The sequence below is a fragment of the Equus quagga genome, chromosome 1 (assembly GCF_021613505.1).
Source record: "Equus quagga isolate Etosha38 chromosome 1, UCLA_HA_Equagga_1.0, whole genome shotgun sequence".
Taxonomy (NCBI): domain Eukaryota; kingdom Metazoa; phylum Chordata; class Mammalia; order Perissodactyla; family Equidae; genus Equus; species Equus quagga.
In genome coordinates, this window is record NC_060267.1 from 49,336,415 (window position 1) to 49,349,855 (window position 13,441).

The window sequence follows — 13,441 nt, forward strand, 5'->3', positions numbered from 1 at the left end:
GGATTCATATGGTGAAAAGTTAGGAAACAACTATGTGTGTGTGTGTGCACACACACTCACACATATTGTTTGTTCACCAAAGGAAAATTCAACCAGCAAAATATCCCCTACCTTGCTTCATATTCAAAAATAAACTGCATACAGATAAAAATAAAAATATAAAACACAAATACTTAAATTAGGAAAAACATATAGGGGAATATTTTTAAAATTTGGGGGTACAAAAAGAATTCCTAATTAGAAAATAAAACCCCAAGTCAAAGTCAAAGTACAAGCAATAGAGTTCCTACAAGTGACAATGATATAGGACTTCACCAGTAATCATAAACTTGAAAAAGAAGAAAATATATATCATGTACCCTTCTCTATCAGATTGGGAAAATTTTAAAAGATGTAGGAAAATACATAGTCATAGGCATTGCTGGTAGAAGATAATTGGCAGAGTCATCTTAGACAGGTGATGTAACAGCATCTATAAAAAGTTTTAAATGTGCATACTTTCTGACATAGCAAATGCACAGGACAGATTTCATCATACAAAAATACTTCTACATGCCCAAAAGTATGTTATATAAGGACAGTCACTGAATTCTAGTGTTTGTACTAAGTTGTTTTAATTCAGGCACTAATCCCTGTGTATTGCAACGTCGGGTCTAGTAAAATAGATTATTTGTGAATACCAGTACTCTTTAGAAATCTAAAGGAGCAAGCAGATTTTAATTTAAAATATAAAACACTGAACTTTTCACGATTTTGAGAAACCATGGCAAGCATGTTGTTTGAATAGAAACAATCTGAGGATTTGCTATGCTTTTATCTTTGTACATTCAAATATTTTTCTCATCAAAAATCAGAAAAGGTCGTTAATGAGAGAGCACAAATGAGAAACACTGACCTTGAGAACATCTCTGTAGATATATATTGCCCTAACTCCAAGCTTTGCCCAAGATACCTGTGCAAAGATAAGGCAAGTACACGCTGACAGAGTGACTATGGTAACCCATTAACTGACCTTTCTGATTTTGAAGGTAGTTAATATGTAACCAGCTGAAATATCCTTCATTATCATTACTATCAGGAACTACACCTAGCCTAAAGGTTCTCATTTCTCAAGCAAAGTGAACTAAGTATAATAATTGGTACCGTTAGAGCAGCTATACTCAGTTCCTGGCAAGCACTGCAGAATAAAAGAGAAAAATAAATTTTGATTTATTTTTATTAAGCCCCATATACCTCCTAATCCTATTTTTTTCTCAGTTCCCAAATATTCCTCCTTTGTTCTTAACAGCTTGTGTTTTCCTGTAGTTTTCTGCCTTACTTTTTTCCCATCAACTGCCTTTCTTCTTTCTTCTACTTTCTTTTCTCTCTTACCCGTTTACCTCAGCTTTCTAACAGTAGTTATTTGCTAAAACTTGAAAATTGTGTAGAACTTGTCTAAGTTTTGTGTTCTCTTTTCAGTCAGGGACTTGTTACTCAGGTAACCTAGCTGTCTTTATTTGGATGCTGTCCTATATCAAAGCCCAGGGCAGATATGAAATCGACCACTTTCTCAGTTATTAAGATTCATAATATGAATATTAATTTTCACTGGGTCAGTAAGGTTTACAGTTTTAAAAACTGCTCCATATAGCATCTTGTGTAAAACTACCCCATGAAGATGATAGCACAGATATTACTATCCCCCTATTTATTGGTGAGGAAGCTGAGGCTCAGAGCCTTTAACTGAGCTATCCGGGACCACATGACTGAGTCAGAACTAGGACTCAGGTGTCCTGACAACTATCTAGTCATTTTTTCCCCTCTAGCTCATTTTCCCTCTTCCCAAGAAGAGAAAGTTCCATCTTGGTGAAGGCCGCATTTTAGATAAAACTTTTCTCTGTTTGTGGTTATACTTCTCCTGAGGATAATTCCTCCATCCACTTACCTAATACATCCATCTCACGCATCTTCAGAGTTCTCTCCTGGGATCATGCATCACTTCTCATTCCACAATGTTCAACCTCTCCCCTTCATTTGATTCTCCCTCTCAGCATTTAAAGAGTCGACATTTCATTTGAACTTGTTCAAGTCTCTCTCCTCTTAAAGAAACCTCCTCTCACTCTAACCTCTCTGCCAGGTACTGCTCTGTCACTCTCCTCCCTTTACACAAACTCAGGGAAACTGGCTCCAGTTCCTCATATTCCTCTTACTCCTCCACAAGCCCTACAGAGACACTGAAGCAGCTGGGTCTCAATGTTCTCCTTGTCCCTAAATCCAGCAGAAAAAATGATCATTGAGTCTTGCATTTGATTTCACAGTGACATTTGGCATGAATAGCCAGGGATTTAGCAATAACAATCTTTACAGATCATCTTTGTCATTTCTGATAAGACACCAAATGAATGCTCTTGATGTTCTTGGTCCCTCCTACTTTAAGTAATTCATCTTGCAAACAAGTGTTTAGTTAGTTCTAGTTTCTCAAAAACAATTTAAGTTCTGTTATATTTTGGATAAACACACTATTAAATCATGAAAGCTTTAGAAATTATTTTTTTTTAATTTTGTATGCTATTAACATTGAGGTCTTAGCATAAAGCCCCATCACTCTGACTAGTAAAAATCTTCTCTTGACTATTCTGATCTTAAAATTGTCCATTCTTTGGGGCTCAGAGATTCCCCACACTCTCCTGACTGTGTTTCTCTCTCTCTCTCTGGCCCTTCTTGTTCCATGTGGGTGCTCCTGCCCATTGCCTTGACACTAGTGTTCCTTGGGGTTCTGTCCTGATTTCTTTTCTCTTTTCATCAGCATATCCTACTTGGGTATTATCATCCATGTCCATGGCATCAGCTCTCCCAATAAGCTGATAAATCTCTAATCTACATAAGTAGACCAGATCTTGGTAAACCAGTAGTGTTCAGATTGCTTTAACTTTAACCTATAATAAGAAATTTTGTACATGTTCATTAGCTCACAATGTAATACTATCACAATCTCACAATGTAACTTTTACATTGTGACCTAGGACACTCATAGTTAAGGACAAAGATGATCAAGATAGATAGTGATAAGGAAAGAGAAATGATATTGGTTAAGATACAAGTTTTTCTGCTCTAACAAAGAGATCTCAAGATGCAGTGGCTTAAATAAGACAAAGTATTTTTCTCTTGCATGAAAGTCCACACTAGAGTGGCCTTTGGATGATTCAGGAACTCAGACTGTGTCTTGCTTGTTGTTCTGTCTTCCTTGACAATGGCTTCCATCTTATGCTGTGTGATAGAAGCTCAGATACCATCATCATGTGCACATTCCAGCCAGTCGTAAGGAAGAAAGGTGCAGCACAGAACCTAACTTTCCTTTTTAAGCCACAAACTAAAAGTTGCATACATCACTTCCACTCACAATCCAATCACCAGAACTTAGTTCTATGTCACGTCCAGCTTCAAGGGAGAAGGCTATGAAACAAAGTTCTAGCTAAGCAGTTTGTGCCCAGCTAAAACTCAGGAGTTCTGTTATTAAAGACAGAATTGGAGAAGGGGTAAAAGGACACAACCAACAGGTTCTACTGCATATATGTGAAATAGATGTTTCCAAAATCAATATTTTCACTTATTCTGTTTGATACACTGGTTTCTATTTTATTATATTCTATTTCATTTTTTAAAATCTTAGTCATGACTCAGTGATCATGATATTATAATTTACTATAGATGGTGACCTATAATTTGAAAAACATTGCTCTAAACCCACTATGTCAAATATGGTAACCAGTAGCCACATGGGTTATTGAGCACTTAAAATGTGACTAGTATAAACTGATATGTCTTGTTAGTGTAAATTCCACACCAGATTTCAAAGACTTTGCACGAAAAAAGAATGTAAAGTATCTCATTAATAATTTTTATATTGATTAAATGTTGAAATAATATTTTTGATATATTGAGTTAAGCAAGATATATAATTAAAGTTAATTTAATCTATTTCTTTTTGTTTTGTAATGTGGCTACTAGAAAACACAAAATTACATAGGAAGCTCACATTATATTTCTATAAGACCACACTGCTCTAAGCCCTAGATGTAAATGTTAAACTCTCTATGAATATCGATACTTAAATATCCCACAAGCACATTCTAAAATAGACTCTATCTTCCCAACTCTCAGCCCTCCGTCCTCCTTCTATTCCCACCCTGTGTTTCCTCTGTTTCTCTCAATCTCTTAAAGGCAACACAATTCACTCAGTGACCAGCCAGGAAAATCGAAAGGCACATTCTCTTTTATCCATCACATGCACATATATGCCCTATGTGCTATAATTTTACCTCTTAAATATGATATAAATCCATCAACCTCTTTCCAATCTTATTATGAATTCTCTAGTTCAAAATGTAATCATCTCTCACCTGTATAATTGTGTCAGCTCCCAAATGGTCTCCCTGCCTCCTGGACTGCCCTCTTCCAGTCAGTGTTCCAAATTTCAGTTAGAGTGATCTTTCCAAGAAACAGATCTGGGAAAGTCACTCCACTGACTATTCCCCAAACACCTTAATAGTGCCAACAAGTTCATTTTTTATTTGAAGCCAGCTTGCTTCACCACTTTTCTAAGTGTATAGGTATTTTCTCCATTCGAAATACTTCTCATTTTACTGAACGTGTCATGATTGTTCTCACCTCCTGAGCCTTTGTAAATGTCATTCTTAATGTGCACGTTTCACCTCCTTCCTTCCTCTGGCTAACCACTACTCTTACTTCAGAGCTTAATTTACATTTTTCTTTCCCTTAGATTTCCTTTCCAAGGCCCAAGTCTGGCTTGTGTACACCTCTTATGTGCTCCCAGAGCATCCTGAATTTCTCTGATCATAATGTTTGACCACCGTATTTTTGTTGCTTATTTCTCTGCTCTCACACCAATAAAAATGTAAGACCTCTTAGTATGGATCCGTTTCTACATATTTGATCATTCCATCTCCATGATTTTGCATGATATCCGGCCCTGCTAGGCTCAACAAATACTTATAAAACAACCAAATGGATAGATAGATGGATGGATGGATAGAATAGTGTATATGATTAAAGACTGGTGAGGAGTAGCATATTTAGAAGGCAGTAAGGAAATTTGTACAGTAGCTGGTAAAGGCAATTGGATCTTTTTAGGCACAATAAGTCAAAGCTTGTTTTTGAGGTCAGGCTACTTCTCCTTCCATCTTTTCACTTTCTTAATTCAGGAAAATATTTTCTATTGTTCCTTTTCCAGGGCCTGGCTCTTCATCTGCAATCCGGTGATATCTCTAAGGGCAAAAACCTATTAGCTTAATCCAATATCATTTCCACAGAGGACTGCTGAATTCTGAAGCTTCTTCAACATTTAAGGTAGGCGTTTCTAGTGGAGGACGTGCAGGCACACTGACTTGTAGTGAAATATCTATTTTCAGCCTGCCCAGTGTTGCTTAAATTGTAGCTTCCCTTGCCAACTATTCACGTAAGAAATGTGAGGAAAGCCACAAAAAGTGCTGTGGGGAAGTGGAAAGGAATAAGAGAGAGAAAGGGTCAAAAGCTGATTAGCTGCTTTACGGTAAAACCCAGAGAAAGTGAGCACTAACCGGAATGTGGATTTTATCCCTCCGGGAATTCTATTTAGCCCACGAGGAATTAACCTTGACTGTAAGTAGGCCCCTGAGAGCAATGACCCTTTCAGAAAATGTTCAGAGACTCTATTTTGTTTAGACAACTTGTGTGGGTGGAAATTCCTGTTTGCACAGAGAGCAGCATAAAGCACAGTTGCTCTGAGGAATGCTTGGGACCAGACCAATTGCAGGGAGTAGGGTACAATACAGTCTGATCTCCCTGAGTCCCTTCTTCCTGCAAGATGGGAAAGAGCAAATACCTTCATCCAAGTTTTATTCTCCTCCTTCTGGTCTTCATGCCTACAAATGCCTCAGTCTCTGGAAAACCGTGAGTTTCACGTAGAGCATAAACTTAAAGAGTCCTTTCATTTATTTCAGATTCTTCTTTACATCATTCATTTGCCTTTCCTATGAAACTGTCACTTTCTTATCTCTAAGGTCTCTTCCAATGATGAGCTTTCATAAATCTGGATTCTTCATTCTTCACTTATTCACAACCATTTTTCTCCAACACTCTGGATCTCTGAATCTCTAAATTCTCTGAGGATATATAAAGACTTTCTAAGGGGCATTGGAAATTGATACTTTTAAAGGAATCAATTTTCAGATCCTCAGATTCCTATTGATCTGCTTGAGACCATACTATTTATGGTTTCTTACCTCCCCTTCTTAATTGCCTATCTAACACTTCATAAGAGAAAGACAAACCTCTCCCTCAATCAGCTGTTACCATGAAGCACTGTCCTGGAGTATAAAAATCTCTAGGGTGCCAAATAAAGGAAGAATTTGAAATACTGATGATGCTGAGAAAGAAAAGGACTCTCATGACGGGAGAAAATCCTTTCGCAGATCAAGTGGTGATGAATTCTCTGTTTTAACAAAATTGAAGGAAGATCAAAAGGAAATATCAGGTGATAGATGATTAGAAGCAATTCTTGATAACAGAGCACTGGGTGATTTGGAACACATACTCTGGAAGGAGTGATATAATTGTTGTATCTGTCATTTATTTACTTTCACGTGAGCAGTTTTTCACAGCACTTGTATCTACACAAACCAAAAATAGCAAAAGAATTAATATTAGACCTTGTTTAATTCTTGCAATAAGGAATATCCATCCATGGATACATAAAAACAACTCATTATTCTTATTAAAGATGTGCTTTGAAAGTATTCTATATCTGTAAAGTGGAAACAAAGACTTGCCATACCACTTTCATAGGGTTGTTAAATATATATATATGTATATATATATTCAGTGAAATTCTGTAAATTGATTTTTGTAGTGCCCCACCTGAGAACGTGCTTCCTTTGTCCAGCAATCCTAGTGTAAAATAGATTTACAACATTAATAAATAAAATTAGTGTATTTTTTTTAAGATTTTATTTTTTTCCTTTTTCTCCACAAAGCCCCCTGGTACATAGTTGTATATTCTTCGTTGTGGGTCCTTCTAGTTGTGGCATGTGGGACGCTGCCTCAGCGTGGTTTGATGAGCAGTGCCATGTCCGCGCCCAGGATTCGAACCAACGAAACGCTGGGCCGCCTGCAGCGGAGTGCTTGAACTTAACCACTCGGCCACCGGGCCAGCCCCCAAATTAGTGTATTTTTATTTGAATTTATATGCACACATATTTGGGTTCCTTAAAGTGAGGTATACCTGCAAATTTTAATCTATTTAAGGCTCACTTCAAGTAAAATGTTCACTGCCATGGTGCTGATGATGGAAAGGGGAACAATTCTCACCCATGTCATTCAACAGCAGAGATCAATTTCATGCTTATCAATATGTCTTCTCTTGGTATAGAACTAATGATAGTAACAATAATTGTGATGTAAAATAGTGCTGTTGATAACAATACCTCTCCTCCTACACTCTCCTCTAACTGGACTCCCTCATTCCCAGGCACTATATGGTGCTGGTCCCCTCCCTGCTCCACTCTGAGATCCTTGAGAAAGGCTGTCTCCTTCTGAGCCAACTGAATGAGACCGTGACTGTAAGTGCTTCTTTGGAGTCTCTCAGGGAGAACAGAAGCCTCTTCACTGACTTGGTGGCAGAGAAGGACTTATTCCACTGTGTCAGTTTCATTGTGAGTATGGCTGTTTGACTTAATATACTTGGTTCTATTGGTCAGCACGATAGGGATCTAGAATTCAGTCAAGATAAGGCTTTGAGAGGCTGGCAAGGACTTCAGGAAGGAATCTAAATGTAACAACTAAGTGTGGAAATCAAGGAGCAATGCACTGGGGCCGCCCAGTGGTGCAGCAGTTAAGTTTGCACGTTCTGCTTCTTGGCGGCCCAGGGTTCACTGGCTCTGATCCCGGGTGCAGACATGGCACCGCTTGGCAAAAAGCCATGCAGTAGTAGGCGTCCCAAGTATAAAGGAGAGGAAGATGGACATGGATGTTAGCTCCAGGCCAGTCTTCCTCAGCAAAAAGAGGAGGAGCAAAAAAGTTTGGCTCAGGGCTAAACTTCCTCAAAAAAAAAAAAAGAAGCAATGCATGAATTTCCAACATGGGAGACAAATATTTATAAGCATATTAAAAATAAACTTAATAATCAAGGAAAATTCCTGTTAGAAAAAAAGCAGTATGCACCGGACAAAGGGAAAATGTGACTTCTTAAAATGGAAAAAAAAATATTAATGAAGCAAACTAAGCCCGTGTTCAACATAAGCCCCGAGTGGCAGGCTGACAGGAATGCATCACCGCATACTCTTTCTAAAAGTGAAAATTGTAGAAATTACCATGAACAGCTATCCAACATCTCTTCAGAGTTGGTCGTACGTAAAATGCTTACAGCCTACAGCAATAAAATATTGTAGTTTTCTTCCTCATACCCTTATGAGATGCTTCTACCATGCCCTTTTAGCACATAACACTAATTTGGTCAAGTTCAGTGTGCAGTTGAATCAAGACTGTACTGGCTGATCTATAAGGAGAGATGAGTCTCATTTATGGTTTCTCTTAGTGATGTGTTTTCCTCCATCTTGTGTTCTGTCTCCTCACTTGTAAAATGACAGAAGTAATTCTTGTCTGTGCCAACTCTCCCTGCTGAGAATAAGGGAGTGAAGTTAAGCAAAAAGGGCAAGATCTCCAGTGAGGAATGGAACCAGGGATGCTTGGGGACACTTGATAGACTGATTGGGTTCTCAGGGTCTTTCCTGTGTTTCAGGTCCCAAGATCGTCATCCAATGAGGAGGTGATGTTCCTCACTATCCAAGTCAAAGGAGCAACCCAAGAATTCAAGAAGCGGACCACAGTGCTGATTAAAAAGAAAGAGAGCCTGGTCTTTGTCCAGACAGACAAACCCATCTACAAACCAGGGCAGACAGGTACGAAGAGGCCTACAGTCAGGAAAACTTCAAAAGGAAAGCTCTTTCTTCCCTTCACATTCTCCAGTTAAAGGCCCTATAATTTGGGTTCCTTCATAGTTTGTCTTACCAGCCTATAGACCTGGTTTAACGTTTCTGGAGCTCATAGAAAATATTTCCGTTTCAGTGAACTTTCGTGTTGTCGTGTTGGATGAAAATTTTTATCCCCTGAATGAGTTGGTGAGTTTCCTAATATCTGTATAGAATCATTATTATCTGTATAAACAGGGTGGGAGTCTGTTTTTTTGGTGTTGGGGAAGTACCAGGCTTGGGGAAGTACCAATGTGACATCAATAACAGTAATTTCTGGCATTACAGTAGTGCAAGATCTTCATTTAAAACATAATCCCTTGTCAAGAAGGAGTTAATTTTGTCTACCTTGGTACTGATACTCAGTTCTCATGCAGTTAAATTTACTCTTTAGATAGTTCTCAATTAGGCAAATTAGAAAGATATGTTAAATAGTAGACACAACTAAATCATCAAGTAATTTAAGTTCAAATAATTTCTCCAAGATTTGGAATTTTTCTAAACACACCAACCAAAACCTCTTCTACAAAGAAAGATGAGTGTAATTAATTTTGTTACTCCAGGCTAACACTTGATATTTATGGTAAGAAAAATCTCTTTCAATTTTAATACAGACATCAAACCAAAGCCTTGATTTTTCTTTCCCAAATCTGTTCCTCCATCACAGAACCCACAGATACAGAGGGCAACTGAGCCCATAGCTCTGTTAGTGTTTATTTCTCAAACTGTAAAATTTTATAGAAAAAGGAGTGTTCTTTACTGGGATGCTATAAGCATTTAAGTAATGTTAGTAAATCTCTTTCCTAGTGAATAGCAGTACACATATATTTGTTACTGATGGCCTAGTAAGGTCTTACCATTATTTATAAATTGCTTAAAATGGATTAATTAAAAATTATGTAAAAAAATTAACCTGGAAGTTTTCTGTGTTCAACTACAGATAGAGTTATTCTACATAAAGCTATCTTGCTTACAAATCATAATTGAGAATATTTGAGAACAATTCTAAACTCCTTTCTTTCTCTTTTGTCTTTCAGATTCCACTAGTATACATTAAGGTAAGCAACATGAAACATTTGATAATTATAAGTAAAGTAATACATTTAGGGGAAATATTCTTGAGAGGTTCTTGCAATATCCCAGACACTTGTCATTAAGGAGAAGCCTTCAAACTTATATAGCACTAGATGGTTCTAACTCTCCACTCCTCACCATGACCCCATTTGCCCTTTTTGTTGATAACATGGGATTTTCCTAGATTTCCTTTTTTGTTTCTAATGCTCTAGACTATTTTGTAAGTTATAATTAATGTATCCACAGGACCCCAAAGAAAATCGCATTGCACAATGGCAGAATCTTAAGCTAGAGAGTGGCCTCAAGCAACTGACCTTCCCCCTCTCATCAGAGCCCTTTCAGGGCTCCTATAAGGTGGTGGTACAGAAGGAATCGGGTGGAAGGGCAGAGCACCCCTTCATCGTGGAGGAATTTGGTATGGATTATGGAAAATCATGGACCGTTTTTCTTCAGACTTAAACTTCTAGGGCCTAGAATTTGAGCCTACTTGGATTCCTTCCATTTCCCATGGAAATGGGTGAGATTGGGCTTGGAATAGAATTAATTATATCTAACTTCAATGAGAACCTTCAATGACTTGTGAATAGGACTTCATAAGGCTTGGTTATTTTTGTAGCAATTTTTAATTTCAAAAAAAATGTAAAGCATTCTTGTTTTACTGGAGTCTGCCATAATTCATTAAGGTTACAGTGATCTGTCATAGTCCTTCAACCAGAATCTCCATTTAAGAATAAGGTAGATATATTGGAGAGAAGAGTTACCTTTGCAGAGCCCTAAAATGTTATTAGGGAATTGTTATGGAGAACCTGAAAATACTAATTCCCCAAAAGTTGAAAACCAATCACCAACTTCCTTTATCTCCAATGAACAGTGCTTCCCAAGTTTGAAGTGCAAGTAACAGTGCCAAAGATAATCACCATCTTGGAACAAGAGGTGAATGTGTCAGTGTGTGGCCTGTGAGTTGACTTTTTTAATCTTTTGAGGGTAATTATTTAAAGGAGACTCACCATTTGGAATATTTTGGCTGGTTTCTCTAGAAACAGTGGCGGAAAAAATACTTTAAGTAAATGGGAGCATCCCCATCTCTAGAACTTTCCTGTTGCTTTTCTGTTTTTCCTTCTTACTTTCTTGCATGTCCTTATCAGTATTATTGTAACTACAATGGGGCAGGCAACTGTTCCTAGACAGACTACGCTATTAGGATCAATTCTGAAAGTGACAAAGCTGCAGATGTACACACACACACACACACACAAATGGGATAATGTTGAAGGGTACTGACTCACTCTTCACCAGATTGTCAAGGAAATTCAATCCTCAAAAGACCATTTACCTGACCTTGCATACAGAATGGAAAAATAGCTTAGATTCAGAATTTGTAGAAATAGGCATATTACTGAAATCTCCTCTAACTGATTGGTCTACCTAAGACATGTCGCATACCTCTTTGTACTGCATTTTTACTGACGAGACTGGACAAGACCTCTCAAGTATCATGTTTCCAGGATCTTGTGCGTCCATCTCCAGCAATCCAGCAGTAGGACTAGCAGAAAGAGCAGGCAGAGTGAAGAAACCGGTCCTGCCTAATGACCACATATGTAACACACTCACTATTCAGCTGAGTCCCTGCCCCAGCACTGTCTCAGAGTAATGGCCACCAAGTTCCTGTTCCCATATACCTGGTGAACCAATACTCTTGTAAATAGAGATATAGAGGATATTTTAAATAGGGAAGGAAACAAACGCTCTAGAAAACACAGCAATCATCATATTTATGGCACAATCCCATTTTTGTAAAAAGTAAACAAGGAAAACTCTACATAAACAGAGATGGCTACACATAGGGAAAGGATGATGGAAGGAGAGACACCATCCTATTAACAGTCTGTTTTCTTAAGTAGAATTGAGGGTGTTTGTTTCTTCTCTTTGTTTTCTTGGTATTGTTTTTCTCTTAAGAACAGGTTTAGCTTTTGTAGTAAGAAAGATATTTTTTAAAAGATGAAGTGGAAAATAAAAAATTAGGGGAAAAAAGGCATAATGAAAGAAAACTATAGTAAATTTCAGCATTTGCACTGGAGAGTTTTTAAAAAGAAGGGTCATCATTTAGTTCACTGGCCCTCCACATTATGAGCCCTGCAGAGATTAGGGGGAAGTACAGAGAGTAAACGCACAATAGCTAAAGGGGAAATATAAATAGGCAGAAAATGGGGATGTTCAATGTCTGTCTGCTTTGATTCATTTGGCAACCTCCTATGACAGATACACGTATGGGAAGCCTGTCCCAGGACATGCGACCGTGACCATGTGCAGAAAATATAGTAACCCTTCTAACTGCTTTGGCAGAGAGTCAGAGGCTATCTGTGAGAAATTCAGTCAGCAGGTAGGTGGAAAACTATTCCTTCTAGGGATAACAACAGAGGCACTGTTGATAAACAGTGAGTTCAACGTGATGCTAACTTGGAAGGAGAGCAATCTGTAAGAGAATTCTATGCTAGTTATTGCAGTTTTTAAAAAATTACATGATTTAGCACAATGGGAATTATTTATTTCCTGTAATTATTTATTGTGGGTGTTCTTGGTGCATCAAGCACCCAAAATGATGGAAGTTGAGCGAGCTCCACTACCTGGCATTCAAAGTCTTCTTGGGCATCCACTTGTATGATGGAAAAAGAGAAAACATCCACCTCCTAACCACCTTGGCTGGGAAGGGTGTCGGTATTGCTCTCTTTCTATTAGCAAGAGCTTGTCACATGGCCAGGGAGGTAGGAAACACAGTGCCCTGATGGGAAGCCACTCCGCAGCCACAGTTGTATACTCTGGGAGGGGAACCAGACTTTGGTGAAGAGTTAGCTGCCTGCTACAGTGAGATTACCCAAAAATTTTTAAGGCATTTCTATCTCATCTACCCTAGTGAATATCAGATATCAAGGAATACACTTGTCAATTATAAACCAGATACTGTTGTGAAATGTAATAATAATTAATCCCTAGAAAATGTTTATTGTGTTCTTATCATAGGAGATCCCTAGGCTATGTTTCCTTCCAAAATCCCAACAGATTAACTGATCACTGATCTGTCCAGTGTTATGTTGTTGTATTATATTTTTTCCCCTCTTAGCTAAACAACCAGGGCTGCTTCTCTCAGCAAGTGAAAACCAAGATCTTTCAGATGAAGAGAGAAGGGTTTGCAATGAAACTTGAAGTGGAGGCCAAGATCCAAGAAGAGGGAACAGGTTTGTGTACTACATGGTATAAAAGAAATAACAATGTATAAAAGAAAAAACAACGGACATTGATTTATTTCCTTTGCCAAATTATAAATTGAAAGAGAAGAGGTCACATAAGAAGTTCAGGGAGACCATCCT

The 13,441-nt window shown here is 38.0% G+C and overlaps 1 protein-coding gene across 1 annotated transcript in view; it reads left to right on the forward strand.

Annotated features, from left to right (window-relative positions):
• Positions 1-5,765: 5,765 nt before the first annotated feature.
• Positions 5,766-13,441, forward strand: part of LOC124250922 (alpha-2-macroglobulin-like) — a 35,418-nt gene continuing 27,742 nt past the window's right edge. The window contains exons 1-9 of the mRNA XM_046683235.1: positions 5,766-5,928; positions 7,505-7,688; positions 8,774-8,933; positions 9,100-9,152; positions 10,040-10,060; positions 10,323-10,491; positions 10,948-11,032; positions 12,336-12,456; positions 13,195-13,309. Coding sequence (XP_046539191.1) covers positions 5,843-5,928; positions 7,505-7,688; positions 8,774-8,933; positions 9,100-9,152; positions 10,040-10,060; positions 10,323-10,491; positions 10,948-11,032; positions 12,336-12,456; positions 13,195-13,309 — 994 coding nt within the window. The 5' untranslated portion in view covers positions 5,766-5,842. The remainder of the gene's footprint in view (positions 5,929-7,504; positions 7,689-8,773; positions 8,934-9,099; positions 9,153-10,039; positions 10,061-10,322; positions 10,492-10,947; positions 11,033-12,335; positions 12,457-13,194; positions 13,310-13,441) is intronic.